This window comes from Perognathus longimembris, chromosome 13 (genome assembly GCF_023159225.1).
Source record: "Perognathus longimembris pacificus isolate PPM17 chromosome 13, ASM2315922v1, whole genome shotgun sequence".
Taxonomy (NCBI): Eukaryota; Metazoa; Chordata; class Mammalia; order Rodentia; family Heteromyidae; genus Perognathus; species Perognathus longimembris.
In genome coordinates, this window is record NC_063173.1 from 6,210,903 (window position 1) to 6,232,541 (window position 21,639).

The 21,639-nt window shown below is 40.7% G+C and overlaps 1 protein-coding gene across 5 annotated transcripts in view; it reads left to right on the top strand.

Annotated features, from left to right (window-relative positions):
• Ankrd42 (ankyrin repeat domain 42) overlaps positions 1–20,901 on the top strand; it is a 39,363-nt gene extending 18,462 nt beyond the window's left edge. For 2 of the 5 annotated variants that reach the window (XM_048361652.1, XM_048361653.1), the window contains 7 exons: positions 5,940–6,140; positions 6,959–7,084; positions 9,583–9,688; positions 14,110–14,285; positions 16,046–16,172; positions 16,965–17,109; positions 20,675–20,901. In XM_048361652.1, coding sequence (XP_048217609.1) covers positions 5,940–6,140; positions 6,959–7,084; positions 9,583–9,688; positions 14,110–14,285; positions 16,046–16,172; positions 16,965–17,109; positions 20,675–20,758 — 965 coding nt within the window. In that variant the 3' untranslated portion in view covers positions 20,759–20,901. The remainder of the gene's footprint in view (positions 1–5,939; positions 6,141–6,958; positions 7,085–9,582; positions 9,689–14,109; positions 14,286–16,045; positions 16,173–16,964; positions 17,110–20,674) is intronic. The other 3 variants (XR_007213078.1, XM_048361654.1, XM_048361655.1) reach the window with 3 other exon arrangements.
• Positions 20,902–21,639: the final 738 nt, after the last annotated feature.

Here is a 21,639-nt window from a genome sequence, read left to right on the forward strand (position 1 = left end):
TCCAAGTGGTAGAGTGCTGGCCTTGAGCAAAAGTTGCAACAGCACCTAGGCCTGGGTTCAAGCTCCAGGACCAAAAAAAAAAAAAATCTTTCTTCATTCTGTCAATTGCTTGTAGAAGTACAATAGTAAATATGTTGATATGTACCTTTTCTTATTAGTATATTGTAATTATATAGAGGTGTTTTAGAATGATTTTCCATACATGTATATATTTAGGCTATATTCACCTTTCTGTTACTCTTTCTTACCCCCCACAGCCCTGTTTCATTTTTGTAATTTCAGTGGGCTTCATTATTTTCTTTTTATAAAATACCCTGTTCATGTTCACCTCATCATCCTCTCCTTTAACTCTCCTGCCTCGAAGTAGTTCTGCAAATAGTCCCCATTTTACACTCAGCATTTTTATTTTATGTCATGCCTATTTATGACTAATTTTTGTCCTGGAACTATAGAAGCAAAAGAGCAACTCGCAAAATTACATATTATACATCTGGTTCTTTCTGCCAGCCTTCTCCTTCACCTACTGTTCAAGGGTGCTCTTGTTTTTAGCTTTTTCTGTGTGGTATTGGGGATTATATTGGGGGCCTTGCACATGCCAGGCTAGTGCCTCATCACTGAGTTACACACCAAGCTGTCGTGTTATTTTGTAAGTTTGTACCACTTTGCCACAGTTTTTGGTTTTTAATGCCTGTCCCGGGGCTTAAACTGAGGGGCCTGAATGCTATTCCTGAGTGGTTTTGCTCCAGGCTGGTATTCCATTACTTGAGCCACAGCTCCATTTCTGGATTGTTGGTGGTTAACTGGAAATGAAAGTCTCATGGACTTTCCTTCCCTTGCTGGCTTTGAACTGCCACCCCCAGAACTCAGCCTCCTAAATAGCTTTACAGGATTACAGACATAAGCAGCTGGTGACCAGCCTGCCACACTTCTCCTTCTTTTTTTCTGCCAGGGCTGGGGTTTGAACTCAGGGATTTGCTTGCACTCTTGTTGAACTTTTATTTATTTACTTATTTATTTATTTATTTATTTATTTATTTATTTATTTATTTTTGCCAGTCCTGGGCCTTGGACTCAGGGCCTGAGCACTGTCCCTGGCTTCTTTTTGCTCAAGGCTAGCACTCTGCCACTTGAGCCACAGTGCTACTTCTGGATTTTTTCTATATAATGTGGTGCTGAGGAATGGAACCCAGGCCTTCATGTATACGAGGCGAGCACTCGACCACGAGGCCACACTCCCAGCCCCTCTTGCTCAACTTGTTGAGTGCACAGCTGATGAAGGAAAACCACTTGAGCCATATGCCAGTTCTGGGTTTTTGCTGATTAATTGGAGATAAGAATCTCACACATATGTCTGTTGACTTTGAATCATGATCCTTAAATCTTAGCCTCCTGAGTAGATAGGATCATAGGAATAAGCCACTAGGATAATAGGAGTAAGCAACTAAAAAAATTAAAGCTATTTATAATAGTTAAATAATAATTAATTTCCTACTGTGGTTGTCTAACCCGATATAGCTGAGACCTAGACTCTGAACAGCACATCTTCTTTAAGGAGCAATATAGAAATTCAGAGAAGGGGCCTGGGGATATGGCCTAGTGGCAAGAGTGCTTGCCTCGTATACATGAGGCCCTGGGTTCGATTCCCCAGCACCACATATACAGAAAACGGCCAGAAGTGGCACTGTGGCTCAAGTGGCAGAGTGCTAGCCTTGAGCAAAAGGAAGCCAGGGACAGTGTTCAGGCCCTGAGTCCAAGCCCCAGGACTGGCCAAAAAAAAAAAAAAAAAAAAAAGAATAGAATATTACTAGTACCCAGCTGTTTCCCTCATGTCCTTTTCCTGTTACTTGAAATAGCTAATATCTATATCTGTAATATATAAATTAACATGTAAATTTACTTATTTTGTCCATACATTCTTTCATTTTTAAATTCTATGGGATAAAATAATACACTGTGTGGCTTATAAGAGTTCCAGTTGCAGGTGGGTGTGGCATCAAAGGCCTATAATACCAGATTTAAGCAGTAGAAGCAAGAAGGTCACGAGTTCAGGTTAGCTCCAGCTACCCACTGAGACCCTGTCTCAAAGAACAACAACACAAAACCCCAAAACTTTTCCATTGTTTCATTTTCTCATTAATACTGGGCATTCGTGGGTGTTTTTTGTTGGTTTTTTTTTTTAAGTTTTATTCATTCTGATGGATGTATAATGATATTTCTTTGTAATTTTTTTAAATTCTCTACTGAATATACTTAACATAATTTCATTTGTATAATAGCTGGCTACCTGGTTATTTTCTTTCTTTTTTTTTTTTGGCCTGTCCTGGGCCTTGGACTCAGGGCCTGAGCACTGTTCCTGGCTTCCTTTTGCTTAAGGCTAGCACTCTGCCACTTGAGCCACAGCGCTAATTCTGGCCGTTTTCTGTATATGTGGTGCTGGGGAATCGAACCCAGGGCCTCATGTATACGAGGCAAGCTCTTTGCCACTAGGCCATATCCCCAGCCCGGTTTTTTTCTTTTATGAAGTCCTTTTCTTTTATGAAGGCTTTTTTCCTTTGGCTGTTGTCTTTTTCTCACTGAGTTGTGAAAATTCTACACATAGTACATATGTAAGCTATTTGTTATCCAATGATTGCTCGTTAATTTTTCTTTTAAGATCTCTTCCTTTATGACTAATGCTTTTTATATCCTGTTCAAAAAATCTTCTGTAGGCATGGAGAGATTGCTTTTTATTATCTTTTATTTCATTACTTTAGTGTTCCATTTAGATCCCTAACTTTTTATTTGCATAATACAAGTAGAAGTTAGTTTCATCCAGGCCATTTTTATTGGTCTTTGCTTCTCTAAACAAACATATGCAGTTTTTTTTTTACAATACTATATTGCAAAAGTTAAGAATATGGCCTTGGGCTTAGAATGCATATATTCAAGTGTCTTCTAAATTATTAATATACAATATTTTTATTGAGTTCCTACCATATGCCAATCCCTCTTCTAAGTGCTGTGTCATCTCAGAAAATAATACAAAGTGGGGCTGGGAATGTGGCTTAGTGGTAAAGTGCTTGCCTGGCATGCATGGAGCCGTGGGTATGTTCCCTCAGTACCACATAAACAAAGAGAAAACAAAACAAAAAGCCATCTTTTGGCTGGGCATGTGGCTTAGTGGTAGAGTGCTTGCCTAGTATGCATGGAGCCCTGGGTTTGATTCCTCAGCACCACATGAACAGAAAAGGCCAGAAGTGGCGCTGTGGTTCAAGTGGCAGAGTACTAGCCTTGAGCAAATAGAAGCTCAGGGACAGTGCCCAGGCCCTGAGTTCAAGCCCCAGGACTGGCAAAAGAAAGAAAGGAAAAGAGGGAGGGAGGGAGGGAGGGAAGGAAAGGAAGGAAGGAAGGAAGGAAGGAAGGAAGGAAGGAAGGAAGGAAGGAAGGAAGGAAGGAAGGAAGGAAATAATACAAAGTCCTTGCTTTCATGTGGTAGGAGTAGAGATACGTAGTTATCAAAGTGAATGACCCAAGTATATTTAATAACTCATAGGGCGGTGGTGTATCTGGATAATGTAATGTAGCAAAGGGTAAAGAACTGAAAGAGTTCAAGGAGACTCATAGATGATCCTTTTGACTACCATGTTTGTAATCCTCTGCAGCAAGGATGTATGTTGTTGAGGAGGGAAGGGTGGCAATGCAAGGAGTAGGAAGGGCAGCCAAGTGTGGTGTGGTATGGTGTGGTGTGTATGGTCATGTGTGGTGGCACATGCCTGTCATACCAAACACTCTGGGGGTTGCAGAGGGAGGACTGTGAGTTTGAGACCAGCATTGGCTTCACAGTGCATGCTTATGTCCCTGGATTCAGTCCCTAATACAGCAGGTGAGTAAGTAGGGGGAGAGGAGTTAGGAGCCTAATGTAACCTGTTGTTTGGGTTGCACTAATGGAATGCAGTACAGAGGCAGCAGTGTAAGTCAAGTAATTGGGTTTTATGTATAGTTTGAAGGAATTGATGGATTTGCTAGTGTATTGGGTGTGAGGAGTGACAAAAAGTGTGTCAAGAATGTCTCCAAGGTTTTTTTCTTGAAGACATGGATTAGGAAAAGTTTCCACTAGGATGTAGAACACTATATAAGGAAAATACATGTGAGGAGGATGAGGAATTAGTTTTTGATGTGTTAAGTTAGAAATCTGGAGACATATAAGCACACATGTTGAGCAAGCAGTGTATCTGAAGTTTCGCCAGATCACTTTTGGTTGGGTTGGGGCAGATGACCCATTATAGTGTGATCTGTGACAGCATCTTAGCTCTGGGCTCTGGGACTTCTTTCTCCTGATTTATTCTGACTGCGTGAGTACTCCCTTGCCTCTCCACAGTCAGTGTTTGCATGTACATTGGGCTTATTTCAAAGAAATAAGAGATGTAAAGACTTGATTTTTGAAATTGTTGCCTCATAACCATTTTGTTGCAAAAGGTTTGGATTATGGTTGTCACTCAGTCTGATCCAATATGCTTTTAGGAATATGTAAATTTCTTGTTTGTTCATGTCATTCTCATTTTTTAGTCCTTCAGAGTTTTAGGAATAACTTAAAAAAATTATGTTCAAAGATCTACAGCCTTGGATTCACTGTGTACCTTACCCATTTCCATTCGCAACTCCTCCTCCTGCCTTGTCTCTGTGTGCTCCCATCACTCCATTCCAGGGCAAGGATCCAGGGCTAGGTCTGACCCTAGTCTATTTTTCTATTCATCTTTGTCCTTCGAAATGGCTTCTGGAGGGCTTGGTTCATGAGGTGTATTAGTTCAATGAGTATTTCTTAGATTCCTTTTCCCGTCCTTTATATTCCTCAGCTGAAAAAGATTTTCTCAGTTTTGTGCATAAGCATGGACAAAGACCTTGCCTTAGAACTGCACTCTCTGTTAGCAAAAACCAGGAGCACAGAATTCCATAGTTTCTCTTCCTTTAGCAACTTTGCAAGTTCACTATATGATCTACTATTTCCATCTCTCTGACTGCTGTCAACACAAATACAACAACGTGGGCATTAAAGGAATAGTATTTCCACAATTTTTTTTTTTTTTTTTTTGGCCAGTCGTGGGGCTTGGACTCAGTGCCTGAGCACTGTCCCTGGCTTCTCTTTTGCTCAAGGCTAGCACTCTGCCACTTGAACCACAGCGCCACTTGTGTCTTTTTCTGTTTATGATGCTGAGGAATCGAACCCAGAGCTTCATGTATGCAAGGCAAGCACTCTACCACTAGGTTATATTCCCAGCCCTCCACAATGGTCTTAATTTGTATTTTCCACAAACATCCCAGATAGTGAATTTTAGATTTTTATATTTTAGTTTCCACATTAAAATCAGTTGTTGGATGGGCTGGGAATATGGCCTAGCGGCAAGAGCACTTGCCTCCTACACATGAAGCTCTCAGTTCGATTCCCCAGCACCACATATATGGAAAATGGCCAGAAGGGGCGCTGTGGCTCAGGTGGCCGAGTGCTAGCCTTGAGCGGGAAGAAGCCAGGGACAGTGCTCAGGCCCTGAGTCCAAGGCCCAGGACTGGCCAAAAAAAAAAAAAAAAAAAAAATCTGTTGTTGGAATGCATGAACGTATTCTGTTTTAACGTAAACTAAACAGTAGTTTTTCCAGCACCATTTATACCTAATGTAGCAACTTGAATTTCCATTTTGGGTCCAGTGTGAATTCCATTGTCCTTTGTAAAGGGTCTCTCTATACTCACCGTGAAGTACACCTATTCAATCATGTAGTTTATTGCTCTCATATCTCTAGATGGCTGGCCATTTAAGGCATGGTGACAGAGAGAATGCTCAGTTCTTCTTTGGGGAAAAGTCCCTTTCATAGGAGCAAGGATGAGAATTACAGCTAATGTGTTTCTTTTTCCAAGTCACTTAAATTACAATTTTAAAATTAAGGTCTTCTTTTGCCTTTTACCTATAGTTCACCTAGCAGCCATGGAAGGCCATCTTCACTGTTTTAAATTCCTAGTCAGTAAGATGAGCAGTGAGAAACAAGCTTTAAAAGCCTTCAATGATAATGGAGAAAATGTATTGGATCTGGCCCAGAGGTTCTTTAAACAGAACATTGTACAGTTTGTCCAGGGGACTGAGAATGAAGGAAATAATCCAGAAGACCAGGAAAGTAAGTAATTAGCCTGAAATGTTTTAATAATAATAACAATACAGATGAGTTAGAATCAATGTAATATAAGACAGAACCTGTAAGGCAATATTACATTGATATTTATTATATATTATTATCCAGACATTAATCCAAATTCTGTTATCAAATATTCTAGACAAATGTATGTAAATATTAACTAAAGAGCACTGCTTGTATAACATAAGAATAAAATATTTTAAAGTTGAATTGCTTATTTCTCTTCCTTTTCTTCATCCTCCAGCCAAATTGTAATTTATTTATCATTTATCAATTCATTGTATGCTTTTATATCTTAGTTATATCTATACACACATATATATGTTATTATGCTATATGTTATGTTACTTTAAAAAATAGATACTATATATGTATATGTTATATATACACACACATTCATAATAACATATAACATTGTTCTTTGTATTTTTTGGGGGGGCTAAACTGTTGTAACAAATAAATCCTAAAATACAGTGGCTTAAAAGACACAGAAATCTTTTTTTTTTATTACCAGTCCTGGGGCTTGGACTCAGGGCCTGAGCACTGTCCCTGAGGTTCTTTTTGTTCAAGGCTAGCTTTTTCTGTTTATGTGGTGTTGAGGAATGGAACCCAGGGCTTCGTGCATACTAGGCCAGCACTCTACCGCTAAGCCACATTCCCAGCCCAAGATACAGAAATTTATTTCTTGTATATGGCAGGCCAGATTAAAGAGTGAATTTGTTTTGTGTGGCCATTCAGAGGCCTACGGTCTTCCAAGTTCTTCCTGTGTTTGCTGTAATAGTGAATATCTTTATTCATAGGTTTAGACTTTCCAGGTCATGTGGCTGCCTTTAAGGGTGATTTAGCAATGCTTAAGAAATTAGTAGAAAACGGAGTAATCAATTTTAATGAGCGTGATGATAATGGATCGACTCCAATGCATAAAGGTGAGTTATTATAGTCTTAATTCATTTTCAGTTCTAAAATAGTTGCTGCATTTACTTTTAATGTAACTTCATCAAAAGCATGCCTTAGTGGATATCAGTCTACATTATATTATAAACTGATGGCTAAATTCCAGTTCATGGTCACATGCCTTTTGTGATGTTAGCCATCTATACACTGATGGTCACGTTTGAAGTAGTGTTAATGGCATTTCTTTTGTATCATTGTTATGTTGGGGAAGATGTAAAAATGTTCTTAGAGCACATTTTTTTAAATGATCTATTCACTGGGTATAGTGGTACAAGTGTGTAATCCCAGCACTTGGGAAGCCAAGGCCAGAGGGTTGTGAGCCCAAAGTCACTCTGTCTACAGAGCAAGACTTTTTTTTTTTTTTTCAAGACAAGCAAAAGACCTATCGGCTCATACTAAAATATTTCTGTTTTTAAATCATGTTTTTTAAAAAAGTTATTACAGAATTGTATTTTTATTGTTATTATAAATAGAGGATATACAGAGGAGTTAGACTTGCAGAGTCAGGTAGTGAGTACATTTCTTTTTAGACAGTGTCCCCCCTTTCCTCTCTCCCTGTCTCCATCCACCAGTTGTACACTTTATTTCAACATAGTGCTGCACTTGTTCACAGAATTTTCTTCTTTAGACCTCTATAAAAGTGAATATTTTTTGATTACGTGGTACTGAGAAATTGAACCTAGGGCCTCATGCACGCTAGGCAAGCCCTCTGCCACTAAGCCACATTCCCAGCCCCCCAAAATGATTTTTATTGTACACATAAATATCAATGAATATTATTAGATTTGAATAAGTTTTAAAGGTATCTGTCACTGTTCTCTCCTTCCACATAGAATTTGATAATACATACTTGTAATAAATATTTGAGGACAGGAAAGGTTTTTTTTGTTTTTTTTGTTTTTTTCCTAAAGTGAGGTATTTATTTGTTAGTTGTTTCTGGATAGGAGAGTTAGAGGAGTGGCTGGGGTGGGGAGTTAAGTAGGGACAGAGGAAAGGGGAGAGGCAGAAGGTAAGAGTCAGGACAGGCAGAGAAGGCAAAACAAGAGTTTTCGTAGACCTTTTCCAGTGCAGCTTTGGGCCTGTAGTGATATGGCAGTTTGTCATTGAGTATGGCTCAATGACTCTGGTACTAGTATTGTTGTGCCAAGTCACAAGACCACCACCAAGAAGACCACCGAGACTCAGACATTCCGAAATGCAAAAGCAAGGCAAGGCTTTATTTAAGCAGGCTGCAACTCGGGCCTCGTCCTACCCACCGACACAGCGGAGGTTAGGAGGGAGCCCTGAGCTGCGATTACACAGGGCTTATAAAGGCAAAGAACAAGGTTACAACAATCAGCTGTTCAAGCAAGCAAGATTAGGACACAGGTACAAATCTGATTGGCTCAGGGTTCGATTCTAAAATGGGGCTCACGTGGTAAAATGGGGTTCACGTGGTAAAGTGGGGCCTGACTTCAAAGTCTGGCACTTCATTTCCCCCTTTTTCTTTTTGGTACCTTGGGAGCCAATCATGGCTCCATTCTGTCCATTTCAATGGCTTGCATGTCTAGGGGATGATATAGAGATAAGGCATGGGCCAATAGGACCCAAAGTAGTAACCAAAGGGCCTGTCACCATTTCTCACAAGTACAGTCTCTGTACCTCTGTTTTGCATGCCTCTAGTTTATCCTGCCTCATCTTCCCAAAAACAACTCTGGTCCCTCGGTTTTAAAGGGGGGCTGATGGGTGAAGATCATCCATCTTCTGTAACTTCTTCAGGCTGACTCAGGGACGTTGACCTTACCTAGCCAGGAACATATAACCTTATCTACTTTACCAAGGGACTGCAGGATTACTGCAAACCGAAAATTAACTTTCAGCTATACAGACTTACCATTTGCTGTATAGTGTTTAGTATCCAAATGTAAGCAACAAAATAATACATAAACTTCTCAGCTGTGCTCTAAGGGTCGGGTAGCTATACCCATATTCCTGAGCAAGCCCAAAACTACCTAAAATAAGGGGGTCACCTCACTTTGGAGTGAGCTGCCAAAATAACATCAACACTAGCCAGGGTAGTAAGGAAAGAAGGCAAAAAGAAAATTATAACAATATCTTTCTTAAACAGATGTATCAGCTTAAAATTCTCACTGCCAGTCAGAGCTTTGAGTAAATACGGGGGGTTGAGATTTTAATCTATCCTCTCATTTGACAAACTTACCCTTACTAACCACTATCACAGATGACTGGCAAGTTCCTGCCCAGTAGACAGACATGGGCATTGGAAAGGCATGCTTATCAACTATTCTTCTAGGACTTCCCGGCTTTGATTAACTTTTTGTTTATGTGCCACTCAACAGAGCTTAAAGGCTTTTGTCACATGTAATCTTCATTGCAACTAGAGTACACTAATAATGCTGTCCAAAATTTATAAAATTGTTACTAGTAAAAACATTTTTTTTGTATTTCTTGTTTTCCTTTTTTTTAACAGCTGCTGGACAAGGCCACCTAGAGTGTTTGCAGTGGCTAATTAAAATTGGAGCAGATAGTAATATTACTAACAAAGCAGGAGAGAAACCAAGTGATGTGGCTAAGAGGTATAGATTTTGTTATGTTTTCCTCCTTTCTTTTGATTTTAAAGTTCTGCATGCGCTTTTATATACCTAGAAATTTCCAAGAATTTAATAGAATTTTAGGGCCCAATCTAATGCTGATAGAATTGCCATTTTAAAACTGAATTTGACATTTGCTTTTGTATCAGAGCTTCTCTGGAAAGTAGTGGTTATTAACTGTTAGGTAATGTCACTCCCCTTGCTAGGAGAAGGGTCATTTAAAATGAAGGGAAAGATCATCACAATGACCATTTAATATTTAAGGTGGTCAGGTTCAGGAATGCTAAATATTCTCCAGTGATTGTAATTGTGTATAATGAGTTATTCCAACCAAAATTAAATGCCTATAATACTCTGTTAAGATAAAAAGAAGTATAACCCAATATTGATAACATAAAAAACACAAGAGTTTTGAAACATGATTATGGATTTGCATTTTTTTTTTTTGCCAGTCCTGGGGCTTGAACTCAGGGCCTAAGCACTGTCCCTGGCTTCTTTTTGCTCAAGGCTAGCACTCTGCCACTTGAGCCACAGTGCCACTTCAGGCCATTTTCTGTATATGTGGTGCTGGGGAATTGAACCCAGGGCTTCATGTATACGAGGCAAGCACTCTACCACTAGGCCATATCCCCAGCCTCTGCCTTTGGATTTAATGTAATACCTATTAATGAACACCACCAGTCCATTGAGGTCAAGGAATATTTAATCCACATTTATTTGTTCATTTGATGGTTCTTTCATTCAACTCATCACAGTTTAGGTTACCATGGTTTAGGTTTCCATGGTTACAAGTCCGACTATAAAGATGAGAACAGTCTTTTGCCAATAAGGAGTCAGGTAATAGCCATTTTGAGGAATGAGATAGACTCTCAATGTAGTTTGAATTTGCAATTTCCTGATGGCAAAAGTTGAAGCTTTTTTATGTATTTATTGTCCAGTTGTACTAATTTATTAAAAATGTTCAGTTTTGTAAGTCCATTTTTTAGTTGAATGGTTTGTCCTTTTTTGTGTGTGTGATGCTGTAGTTTGATCTTGGTCTCACACTTACCAGGTTAGTAGGTGCTTTACTACTTAGCCACACCCACAGCCCTTTTTTGCATTGGTTATTTTTGAGCCAGGGTCTTGCTTCCTTCCTGGGGTGTAGAGTGTGTGCCTGGAGCACAGTCTTACTCCTGACTTCCCATCATAGTTGGGACGACAGGCTACCACTTCCAACTTCTCTTGACATGAAGTCTCACAGACCTTTTTCTTTCTGGGTTGACCTGGAACCTCAATCTTCTCTGTTTCAACCTTCTACATAGCTAGGATGATAGGAGTGAGCTACTGCACATTTCTCACTTGAAAAGGGGTCTTTGTGAACTTTTCTGCTGGGTGAGCCTCAAATTGTAATCTTCATCTCAGCCTCTCAAGTAGCTAGGATTACAGGTATGAGCCACTGGTACCTGGAGTACATAGGTAAAAGAGAATAGTAAAGTCTTAATGATAAAGACAGAAAAGAGGGAGAATGGGGAAAGGGAAAGAGAGAAACAAGATAGGAAAGAGAAGATATATGGCATGTAGATCTGAGAAATAATATTGAGGAAAACAAAGCAGATACAAACCAAACAACAACAAACCAGACTAGTCAGTAGCTCTTCGTTGCTGAGGTAATAGGGATATGTGGATTTCCCTCCAGGTCTCTCATTTTGAGGTTTCAAGGTATGTCTGTACTTTCACCAAAGATGTCCAGGACCCCAAGAGTGAAGGGATCAAAGCAGTCTACTACGGGGCCAGGGTGTAAGCATGGGTACCGCGTGATCTTACCCACACCTGTCTCTGCTCCAGCTCATGTCCACATACAGCTGGTCTCACTCATCTTCCCACGTGGAATTCCCAATTGCAAGTACTCTTTACTTCCCTTTACCACTCAGTCTGCAACAGCCACTACATAGTTATAAGTCTTTGAGGCTGCATGTAAGTCGTCTTGGACCTGTTTCTTGGGAGAGGCAGTTGGGACTTGGAGATATAAAAATGTTAGCCCTTCCCTGCCCTCCGTAAGGCTTGGCAGTAAGACTCCACCTTAGAATGATTCCTCACCACAGCACCAGTGAGCGAGCTCGGCATTGCAGGGAGCCCTTTCTCCAGTCGTTTCCCCGTCCTGTGGATGGTACATCTTTGGTTTTTATCATGTGTTTGTGGAGCACCAGATTCTGTGCCTGTGGAAATCACTGAGACTTTTTTTTTTCTCTTTTGCTTAATACTAGGCACTGTGTTGCCGAGTGCCCAATATTACTTTTCCCCCCCAAATCTAAAGTCTTAATATTTCTGGCTTTCACCTGTCTCATCTGTCTGCTGTTGCCAATGTGCTCCAGTGCCTTCCTATACCACTCCACTTCTCCCTGCAGCCTCATGCTAGATGTTTTTCCATATCTTAGCGATTGTGAACAGTGTAGCAATGAACATGGAGGTGCAGGTGTTCCTGTTGCTCAGGGTAGATGCCTAGGAGTGGTATGGCAGGCTCGTAGGGTAGGTCTATGCTAAGTTTCTTGAGGAACCTCCAGGCTGTTCTCCAGAGTAGTTGTGCTAGTTTACATTCCCACCAGCAGTACAGTAGGGTTCTTCTTTCTCCACATCCCTGCCTGCATTTGTTGTAGTCTGAATTCAGAATATAGGCCATTCTTACTGGGGTAAGGTGGTATCTCATCATTGTTTTTATTTGCATTTCCTTTATGGCCAGGGATGTTGAGCATTTCCTCATGTGTTTCTTTGCCATTTTTATTTAGATAAGGATGTATGTTATATATGTGTGTGGTTATATAATTATGAGGAAAATAATATTTTTTCTTAGTAATTATGTCCCAAGAGACAGTATTAAATATTCTACATAGCAAAATTGTTGAAAAAAAGTCAATTTTGTATAAGCACGACAGTAAAACTTTCTAAATCAAGAGTTTATTATTGGAAGTTTCAGAGATAGGAGAAAGAACAAAGAGAATTGAAAATATGGAATAGACAAACCATTACTTCTACCTGAAATTTCAAAACCTTGCCAAGGGGCTGGGGATATAGCCTAGTGGCAAGAGTGCCTGCCTCGGATACATGAGGCCCTAGGTTCGATTCCCCAGCACCACATATACAGAAAACGGCCAGAAGTGGCGCTGTGGCTCAAGTGGCAGAGTGCTAGCCTTGAGCGGGAAGAAGCCAGGGACAGTGCTCAGGCCCTGAGTCCAAGGCCCAGGACTGGCCAAAAAAAAAAAAAAAAAAAATCAAAACCTTGCCAAATGCTTTGTGTTGAGAGGGTTGAAGATTAAAATTCAATGCATATTCTACAAAATTATGAAAACGAAGGGAAGTGGTGAGTTTGGGAGGGACGGGGGGAATAATGAAAGGGGTAACATTGATCGAGTCATTGTAGTGATATACTACGTTGAGTGGCAACTCCTTGTACAACTAAAGAGAAAGATAAAATAAAATAAAGAGGTTAGATCTATAGTTAGCTCTAAAACTGGAACCAGAACTAAATCTACCATCTGAACTGGACCAACCTAAGGCAGTAAGTATAGAGAATAAAGTAGGGTCCTCAAATCAAGTGAGTATTGCTATTTGGCACACACCAACATTCATTTGGTATTGGATCTCCTTTTCCAGTGAATTGTGTGTGTTTGTTGTGCATGCATGCACATATACATACTTGCTTGTGTATGCCAGTACTGGGACTTGAATTCAAGGCCTTGAGCTCTTGCTCAGCCTTTTCTATTGCAGCTAGCATTCTTCCACTTAAGCCATGTCTCCAGTTTTTTTTTGTTTTTTGTTTTTTTTTGCTAGTTAATTGGAGAATCTTAAGGAGCCAGGTACCAGTGGCTCATGGCTATAATCCTAGCTACCCAAGAGGCTGAGATTCGAGGATCTCTTCAAAGCCAGCCCCAGCAGGAAAGTCTGTGAGATTTTTATCTCTAGTTAACCACAAAAAGCCAGAAATGGAGCTGTGGCTCAAGTGACTGCTAGCCTTAGCAAAAATGCTCAGGGACAGCACCCAGGTCCTGAGTTCAGGTCCCAGGATTGACACCAAAAAACAAGTCTCAAGGATTTGTCTGCCTGGGTTGCCTTTGAGCCTTGATTCTCAGATTTTAGTCTCCTGCTTAACTAGGATTATATGTGTGAGCCACTGGCACCTGGCTTCCAATGGATTTGACCAGTAAAAATTATGGAATCAGTTTTACATATGAATACTTGTTATTGTCAAGTAACTGAGTTTCCCATATAATAAATATATGCCACATTCTTACTGACCTTCAGATAGAGATTTGTTCCTTGGCTGTGAGATGGGCTGTTGGAAGAACCTACAGAGCAGACTTGCCTAAGTGTAAATAACAGTTTAAATATAATGATGATGGTGAATCTGGTTAACTCTTGATTCTTTTCTACAGGTTTGCCCATTTGGCAGCAGTGAAGCTATTAGAGGGGTTACAGAAATATGATATCAATGATCTGAATGAAATTGATGACAATGATATGAAATTTTTTATAAGGCATGGTGTTGAGGGAAGTACTGATTCCAAGAGTGACTTAAGTCTGAGTGAATCTGAAAAAACAGATGCCAGAAGTAAGTATGTGGCCTTCGTTGTGATTTTTCCTCTCAGACATAATGAAACTACTTTAAACTACAAGTTTGAAAAGTATTCTAAGGTAAATGTCTGAAAATTTTGTATTTATATAATATAAAATTAATATTTATGTATTATATGTGCTAATATGTGTATGTGTTTGTATGTGGGTTTTTTTTTTCCATAACATGGTTGTATGTGTTTTGACAAACCAATTCTAAATTTTTGTCTTAGGGGTTGTTGAAAGTATTAAGTGTCAGGCACAGTCTTAGCCTATACTTCAAGAAGTAGAAGTTACTAAGATAATTTTTTGCCAGTCCTGGGTCTTGAACTCAGGGCTGGGGCACTGTCTCTGGCTTCTTTCTGCTCAAGGCTAGCACTCTACCACTTGAGCCACAGCGCCACTTCTGGCCATTTTCTATATATGTGGTGCTGAGGAACTGAACCCAGGGCTTCATGCATGCTAGGCAAGCTCTCTACCGCTAAGCCATGTCCCCAGCCCCACTAAGACAATTTTAAAAAATGAATCATATAAAACAGGGAAAAAGAACTCAAGAGCTGGGCATGGTGGTATATGCTGTAATCACAGCTGGAGAGACTGCAGCAGGAGGATAACAAGTTTGCGGCTACCTTGTACTACATAGTGAGAGACTGTGTCCTATTAAATCATCCCACACCAACTTAAGGATTCCTGTGGTTGGATGGCATTTTTGTCTCTGTTTTGGTGGAGCTGGGGGTTGCTGGACAAGTACTCTACCTGTTGAGCCATGCCCCAGCCCTTTGCCTCACTTCCTTTTCCAAGTAGAGGGTCCATTTTATTCCTCCTTAGAAGCAAGGCTTTTAGACTTCCTTCCACAGCGCCCGTGTGCCACACATGGAGTGTTTTAAAATGCGATGCAACTTGAGTTTCACTTCCCATGATTTTTGGTCAGAGAGTCGTGGTTTGTACTGATGGATGAGAAGATCTGTTTCTGTGGCTCTCTTCATAGAAGAAACGTGAAAATAATCTGTGGGCACTGAGACCCAGGCAGCTGCACCGAGTGAGGGAATGTGGGGCCCTGGATTCAGACGTGAGAGCTTTGCCACTTCCTACTACGTGACACTCTCAACCTCAGGTCGTTCACCTACGACAGCAACAGTATTCATATTGTACTGTCCTGGTGGAACTGTTAGGAGGATTAAAGAAAGGGTGGTGGCTAGTGCCTGGTAGAGGTCAGAAATGTCAGTTGTCTTTTCTGGCAGGAAGACCTAGTTATACCAGAATTTTACTTTCTAAGTAAACAATAGAAGTTACGCCTAGGTTTCTTGCTTATTTTTTTTTTCTCGTAACAACTATTACGTAGCTCTCAGAACCCTTGTCAGGTGTGACCTCACGCTCAGGTAGAAGAGCCCTATTGAATATGCCCAAGGGAGAACTGGAATTTCTAACATAAATTACATACTTCTGTATTATACTAGTAGTCCTTGTCCACTTTTGTGAACCTTCTTGTTTATAAAGTTAACTGTCCTCATAATCGACTCCATGTTCCCTCAGAGCCTGCTTCTGCAAGGAAGAACCCTCCCCCTTGGCATTTCCTTGCTTGCACATCTGAAAGCCTGTCACTGATATGTACTCTTCAGTGGGTATCGGTGTGTGGGTTCACCACTCCCTCAAGCCAGACAGTGCATCTAGAAGAAAGAGCTTGAAAAGACCAACACCCTGCGAGCATAGGAGCTCTTTTCTGTCTAAACTGTGTTTTTATTCAACTCTGTCTTACAGTGAGAGCTTATAAGAAAATCGTAGAGTTGAGACGCCTCCTGGAAATTGCTGAAAGCAACTACAGACACTTGGGTGGGATAACAGAAGAGGATCTAAAGCAGAAGAAAGAACAGCTTGAGTCTGAAAAGTAATGTCCTTAAAACTCGTGGTTTATATTTTTGTTCTTGTCTAAAAACCATGTAGACCAGAAACTTGTTCTTTTATGCCACCAAAAGTTCTTTCCTGTTTTTCCATTTAAGTCCTCAAGATAGAGAAGTTAAGATTTTTTAAGTTATGATAAAAAATGCCCTGTAACATAAAGTGCTATTTTTGGTGTACTTTTCAGTAGTATTACATGTATTATTACAGTAGTGTTACATTGCTATACAACGAATCTCCCAAATGCTTCATCTTACTAAAACTGGCATTCTTTAAGGAGTTAAGGTGTTTTGATACCTAAGCCCTGTGTGTGTGTGTGTGTGTGCACGCGCGCGTGTCTCTGCATGTCTGCACACATGAGCACATACTGAGCACATGTATGTGCATATTCCAGTGTTGGGGCTCATGCTTATGCTTGGCTTTCTTGCTCATGGCTGACACTCTGCCTCTACCACTTGATCTTTGCTTGCTTTTTATCTGTTTTTTTTTTTTTTCCCATCCCTGAGTCTTGAACTCAGGGCTTGGGCGCTGTCCCTGAGCTTTCTTTACTCAAGGCTAGCACTCTACCACTTGAGCCACAGTGACACTTCTGGCCTTTTCTGTGTATGTGGTACTGAGGAATCGAACCCAGGGCTTCCTGCATGCTAGGCAAGCACCCTACATCTAAGCCACATTCCTAGCCCACATTAGTTGTGGAAGATGTGATTTCTTTGCCTTAAATACAGTGTATGGATGCTAGTTGAGATTAGAGGTTGACTGAAAAACATTTTCTTTTTGATAGGACTATCAAAGAGCTTCAGGATCAGCTGGAGTATGAACGACTCCGTAGAGAAAAGTTAGAATGTCAGCTGGATGAATATCGAGCACAGGTGGATCAACTCAAGGAAAACATGGAGAAAACTCAGGTCCCCAGCTTTGTGCCTATGGTTGGTGACTGTAACACATTTACATTTCTTGATAAAAAGTATACAAGAAGGCCAAGTGCTGGACTCATGCCTGTAATCCTTGCTTCTCAGGAGGCTGAGACCTGAGGACCATGATTCAAAGCCAATCTGAGCAAGAAAGTATATGAGATTCTTTTTCTTTTTTCTTTTTTTGGCCAGTCCTGGGCCTTGGACTCAGGGCCTGAACACTGTCCCTGGCTTCTTTTTGCTCAAGGCTAGCACTCTACCACTTGAGTCACAGTGCCACTTCTGGCCATTTTCTGTATATGTGGTGCTGGGGAATCGAACCCAGGGCTTCATGTATACGAGGCAAGCGCTCTTGCCATTAGGCTATATCCCCAGCCCATATATGAGATTCTTAACTCCAATTAACCACTAAAAATTCAAAAGTGGCTCAAGTGCTAGAGTGTTGGCCTTGTGAAAAAAAGCTCAGGGACAGAACCTAGGGCCTGAGTTCAAGCCCCAGGACTAGCACACACAAAAAAGTATACAAGAGTAGGTAAGAGTATAAGATTTGGGTTAGGGCTATTTGAGTTTAATTCCTGGCTAAAAACCATTTTTGATTTGGCTAAATCATTTAACCTCTTTGTGCCTCAGTAGTTAAATGTAGATAATAACATACTTCATAGAGCTGATGTCTGAATTACAGAAACATACCTATATTTCTATTTGCAACTGTCTGTACACATCTACCCCCATGCTTCCCTCCTACAAAAAAAGAAAACCCACATCAGGCTAGTTTGCGTTATTTTTATACCATATAATGAAGATATTCTTTGTAAGCAAAGAAATCTGAGACAGCAAAGAGTATGCATTATTTAATATTCTAAATAACAAAAATCAAGTGCTTTGAGTGGAATCCATTTTGAAAAGCTTCACTACTTTTAAGAATATCAAAAGCATACAAGTTGATGTTGCTTGTTCTTTATTTTTAAAGACAGGGTCTTTCTCATTTTTGGCTTGGCTTTAGTCTCTCAAGTGCTGGGATTACAGGCATGTGACACCATACCTGGCTACAATGAGTGTCTAAGATCTAGGGCGAAGCAGGAACAAACTGAGAAGCTTTACTTCCATTTATTTCTCTGCATGTGATTATCAGATTTAGACCCTGTCCTTACCAAGGCACCCTCCCTCTATTTTTTTGTGCCTGTCCTGGTGCTTGAAATCAGGGCTTGGATTGTCCCTTAGCTTTTGTGCTTAAAGCTAGTGCCCTACCACTTGAGCCACCGCTGTAATTCCTGATTTTTGGTGGTTAATTGGAAGTGAATGCCTTCCCAGGCTGGCTTTGAGCTGCAAATCTGACCACGAAGCCAGAGTGGCCAGGATTAGAAGCGTGAGCCATGGTGCCCAGCCCCTGCCTGTATTCCTCACTGCCGACTGGACACGTCCACCTAAACATCTCCGAAAAGTGCTGAGTACTAAATTCAACACCAAGGGCCGATCCTGCACTCTCTGCAGCTCTACATTTAAAGTAGCAGCTTCACTATCTTCTTAACTACCCAGTTTTGGATTCATAAAGTCATGATTAGTGTTTTTTTTTTCCTTCAGCCCAGAAAAGTGGGCCATCGCACAGGCGGCCCATCCACAGACCTGCTCGTGGACAGGAGCATGCCCTGTGCATTCGTTGCTGCCCTAAGCAGGTGTCTGTGTCTGCTTCCAGCTGTTTACTCACCGTAGTGAGCTTGGTTAGCTTGTCACCTCCTGGGTTGAAAAACCTTCCTTGCCTGTATAAAGTACTGATTCCTCAGCTTGGCAGTTCTAATCCACTATGCCAATCTTGTTTATTCTTTCGGGTTTGAACTTAAACTCCACTTTCCCACTGCTAAGACTTCGCTCATTTTGTCCTTATACCTGAAGTCTCCCCATCAATGCTGTTTCTTGAAATTCCCTAGGAATCATTTGTCCTCCCTTGCTGAATACCTCTGATCATATATGATCTCTCCTTCCAAGTGTTCAGTACTGCTTTGAGGACACCTCATTATTTGTACAACAGCTAGATACTTAGACCCTTGGTACTGAAATTTTACATTTCAAGAGATTACTTATTACCTTCTTAATGTCTTGGTCATTATTAACAATAAGGAGTTGAGTACTTACATATTGTTACAAGAGTTTATATTCAGAAGGTGCTATCCTGTTATGAACTTAAGTGTCAGATACAGTAATTGTAGTTTTACAGTTAGATGCATAGTCATAATCTCAACATAACTGCTTGGCACAGTCTATATTTTTTATATCACTTATTACTGCCACTAGAAACCCCTCCCCTCTGCTATCTTGGTAAGGAAAATTTGTCTTTAAGAACTTGGATGATAGCAAGGTTGCAGCTGAGGGAAAAGGAAGGAACACAGCCATGTCTTTTTTCTCCAGGTGGTTTTAATGCTGGCAACTTATTTCATGTTCACATACTCCTATAAAGTTACCTAAGCTCATCAGCAAAGGTATGGGCTGGAGCACTTTGGGGAAAGAACTCTTGCCATGTTTGCGCCTCCCAGAGAGGTGCCTTCTCCTGTCCTTGGAGTGTAAGTTCACATCTATCCTGAGTTAATGGGTACAGAGAGAGCATTTTTTTTTTTGCTAGAAATATTCAAATAGTGAACATCCATTGTGTTTCCAGCCCTTCCCTTAATTCTTCCTACGTTTTTGTTTTTGTTTTTGCCAGTCCTGGGGCTTGAACTCAGGGCCTAAGCACTGTCCCTGGCTTCTTTTTGCTCAAGGCTAGCACTCTACCACCTGAGCCACAGTGCCACTTCTGGCCATTTTCTGTATATGTGGTGCTGGGGAATCGAATCCAGGGCCTCATGTATATGAGGCAGGCACTCTTGCCACTAGGCCATATCCCCAGCCCTTCCTACAACGTTTATTCTTTTGTGCTAGGTCATGAGACTACCAAGATGGGAAATGTTCAGGAACATCAGGGCCTGGGAAAAGTAGATGAGACAAGAGAAGTAAAGGGACAAAGGATAAAAAGACAAACCAATGCAACAGCAGTACTTACAAAAACCGTATGGTGTAAACCAACTGTACAAACTCATGGGGGGGGGGAATGGGGAACGGGGAAAGTGTGTGGGGGGAGGAGGTAACAAGTTGGAAATGTACTCACTGCCTTACATATGAAACTGTAACCCCTCTGTACACCACTTTAACAATAAAGAAATTAAAAACAAAAAAAAAGGAGAAGGGGTGTTGCAAAAACATACTAGAAGGCAGAGGGCCAGAGCTGTAAATCCCAGTCCTGTGGGGCTTGAAAAGGGCTTTCTTTTCTTCCTCCTATTATTTGTACATTTCAGCTCGCTGCATGGCATGAAATGTTAGTCCAGATGGAGGGAGACATACAAGGGTGTGAGCCTTGGGATATGTGAGGTGGACAGATTGACTTCTTAGGGTACCTTCCTGTTTTAAGATCTGGCAGATGTGTGAATTTATTCACACAAAACTCTTAAGAGGTCTAATCAGAGCTGAAAGCACTTAGCATGGTTCATTTGTCCTTTTGACGAGGCGATATAGACAAATGAACTGAATTTGGCTCTTTCTCCTTTGCTTCCAGGAAGAAGACCCCTGTGAGCCCAGCAGAGAGAAGAGGCGAGTGAAGAAGTTGCCTTCTGGGGGAGTGTTTGTGAGAAGGTACTAATCAGTGAAGTCAGTCTAAATCAACTTCTTTTTCTCTTTCATTGCAAAGAAGCGTTGTAATAAACTTATATAAATTTGGAATTTATATAAACCTTGAATTTACTTGGACAGGATACTATTCCCATTTTGAAGAAATGTTGTATGATATCAAAGATTTTTTTTTTGGCCCGTCCTGGGCCTTGGACTCAGGGCCTGAGCACCCTCCCTGGCTTCTTCCGGCTCAAGGCTAGCACTCTGCCACTTGAGCCACAGCGCCCCTTCTGGCCGTTTTCCATATATGTGGTGCTGGGGAATTGAACTGAGAGCTTCATGTGTAGGAGGCAAGCACTCTTGCCACTAGGCCATATTCCCAGCCCGATATAAAAGATTTTTAAAGTTACACTGACTCAGTTATACACTGCTTCCCAATATAATTTTAAACATTTATAGAGGCAAGTAGAGGTAATTTTGCAAGTTACCCATATAAGCTGTAAAATATGAGATAATGTTAGTCTAATAATCAAGTCTAGAAATCTAGTTCTAGGTATTAAAATTTATTAAAATATGATTATGACTGCACCAGAGAATATTTCTTTTGCATTCTAGAGAGTATCTTTTACTATTATTACTGTACATAAGGTTTCAAAAATTGTGCTTTTGGACAGGCATGGTAATACACACCTGTAATCCCATCACTTGTGAGGCTGAGGTAGGAGGACCATGAATTTGGCAGCCCATGCAGGCTAAATGGTGAGACCCTCTCTGAAAGACAGTAGTAAAAACTGAAACACCCTCCCCCAATTTTATTATTTTTCAAATGACTTAAAAAAAAAAACAGGCATCTAGAGGGGCTGGGAATATGGCCCAGTGGTAGGGTGCTTGCCCTTTATACATGAGGCCCTG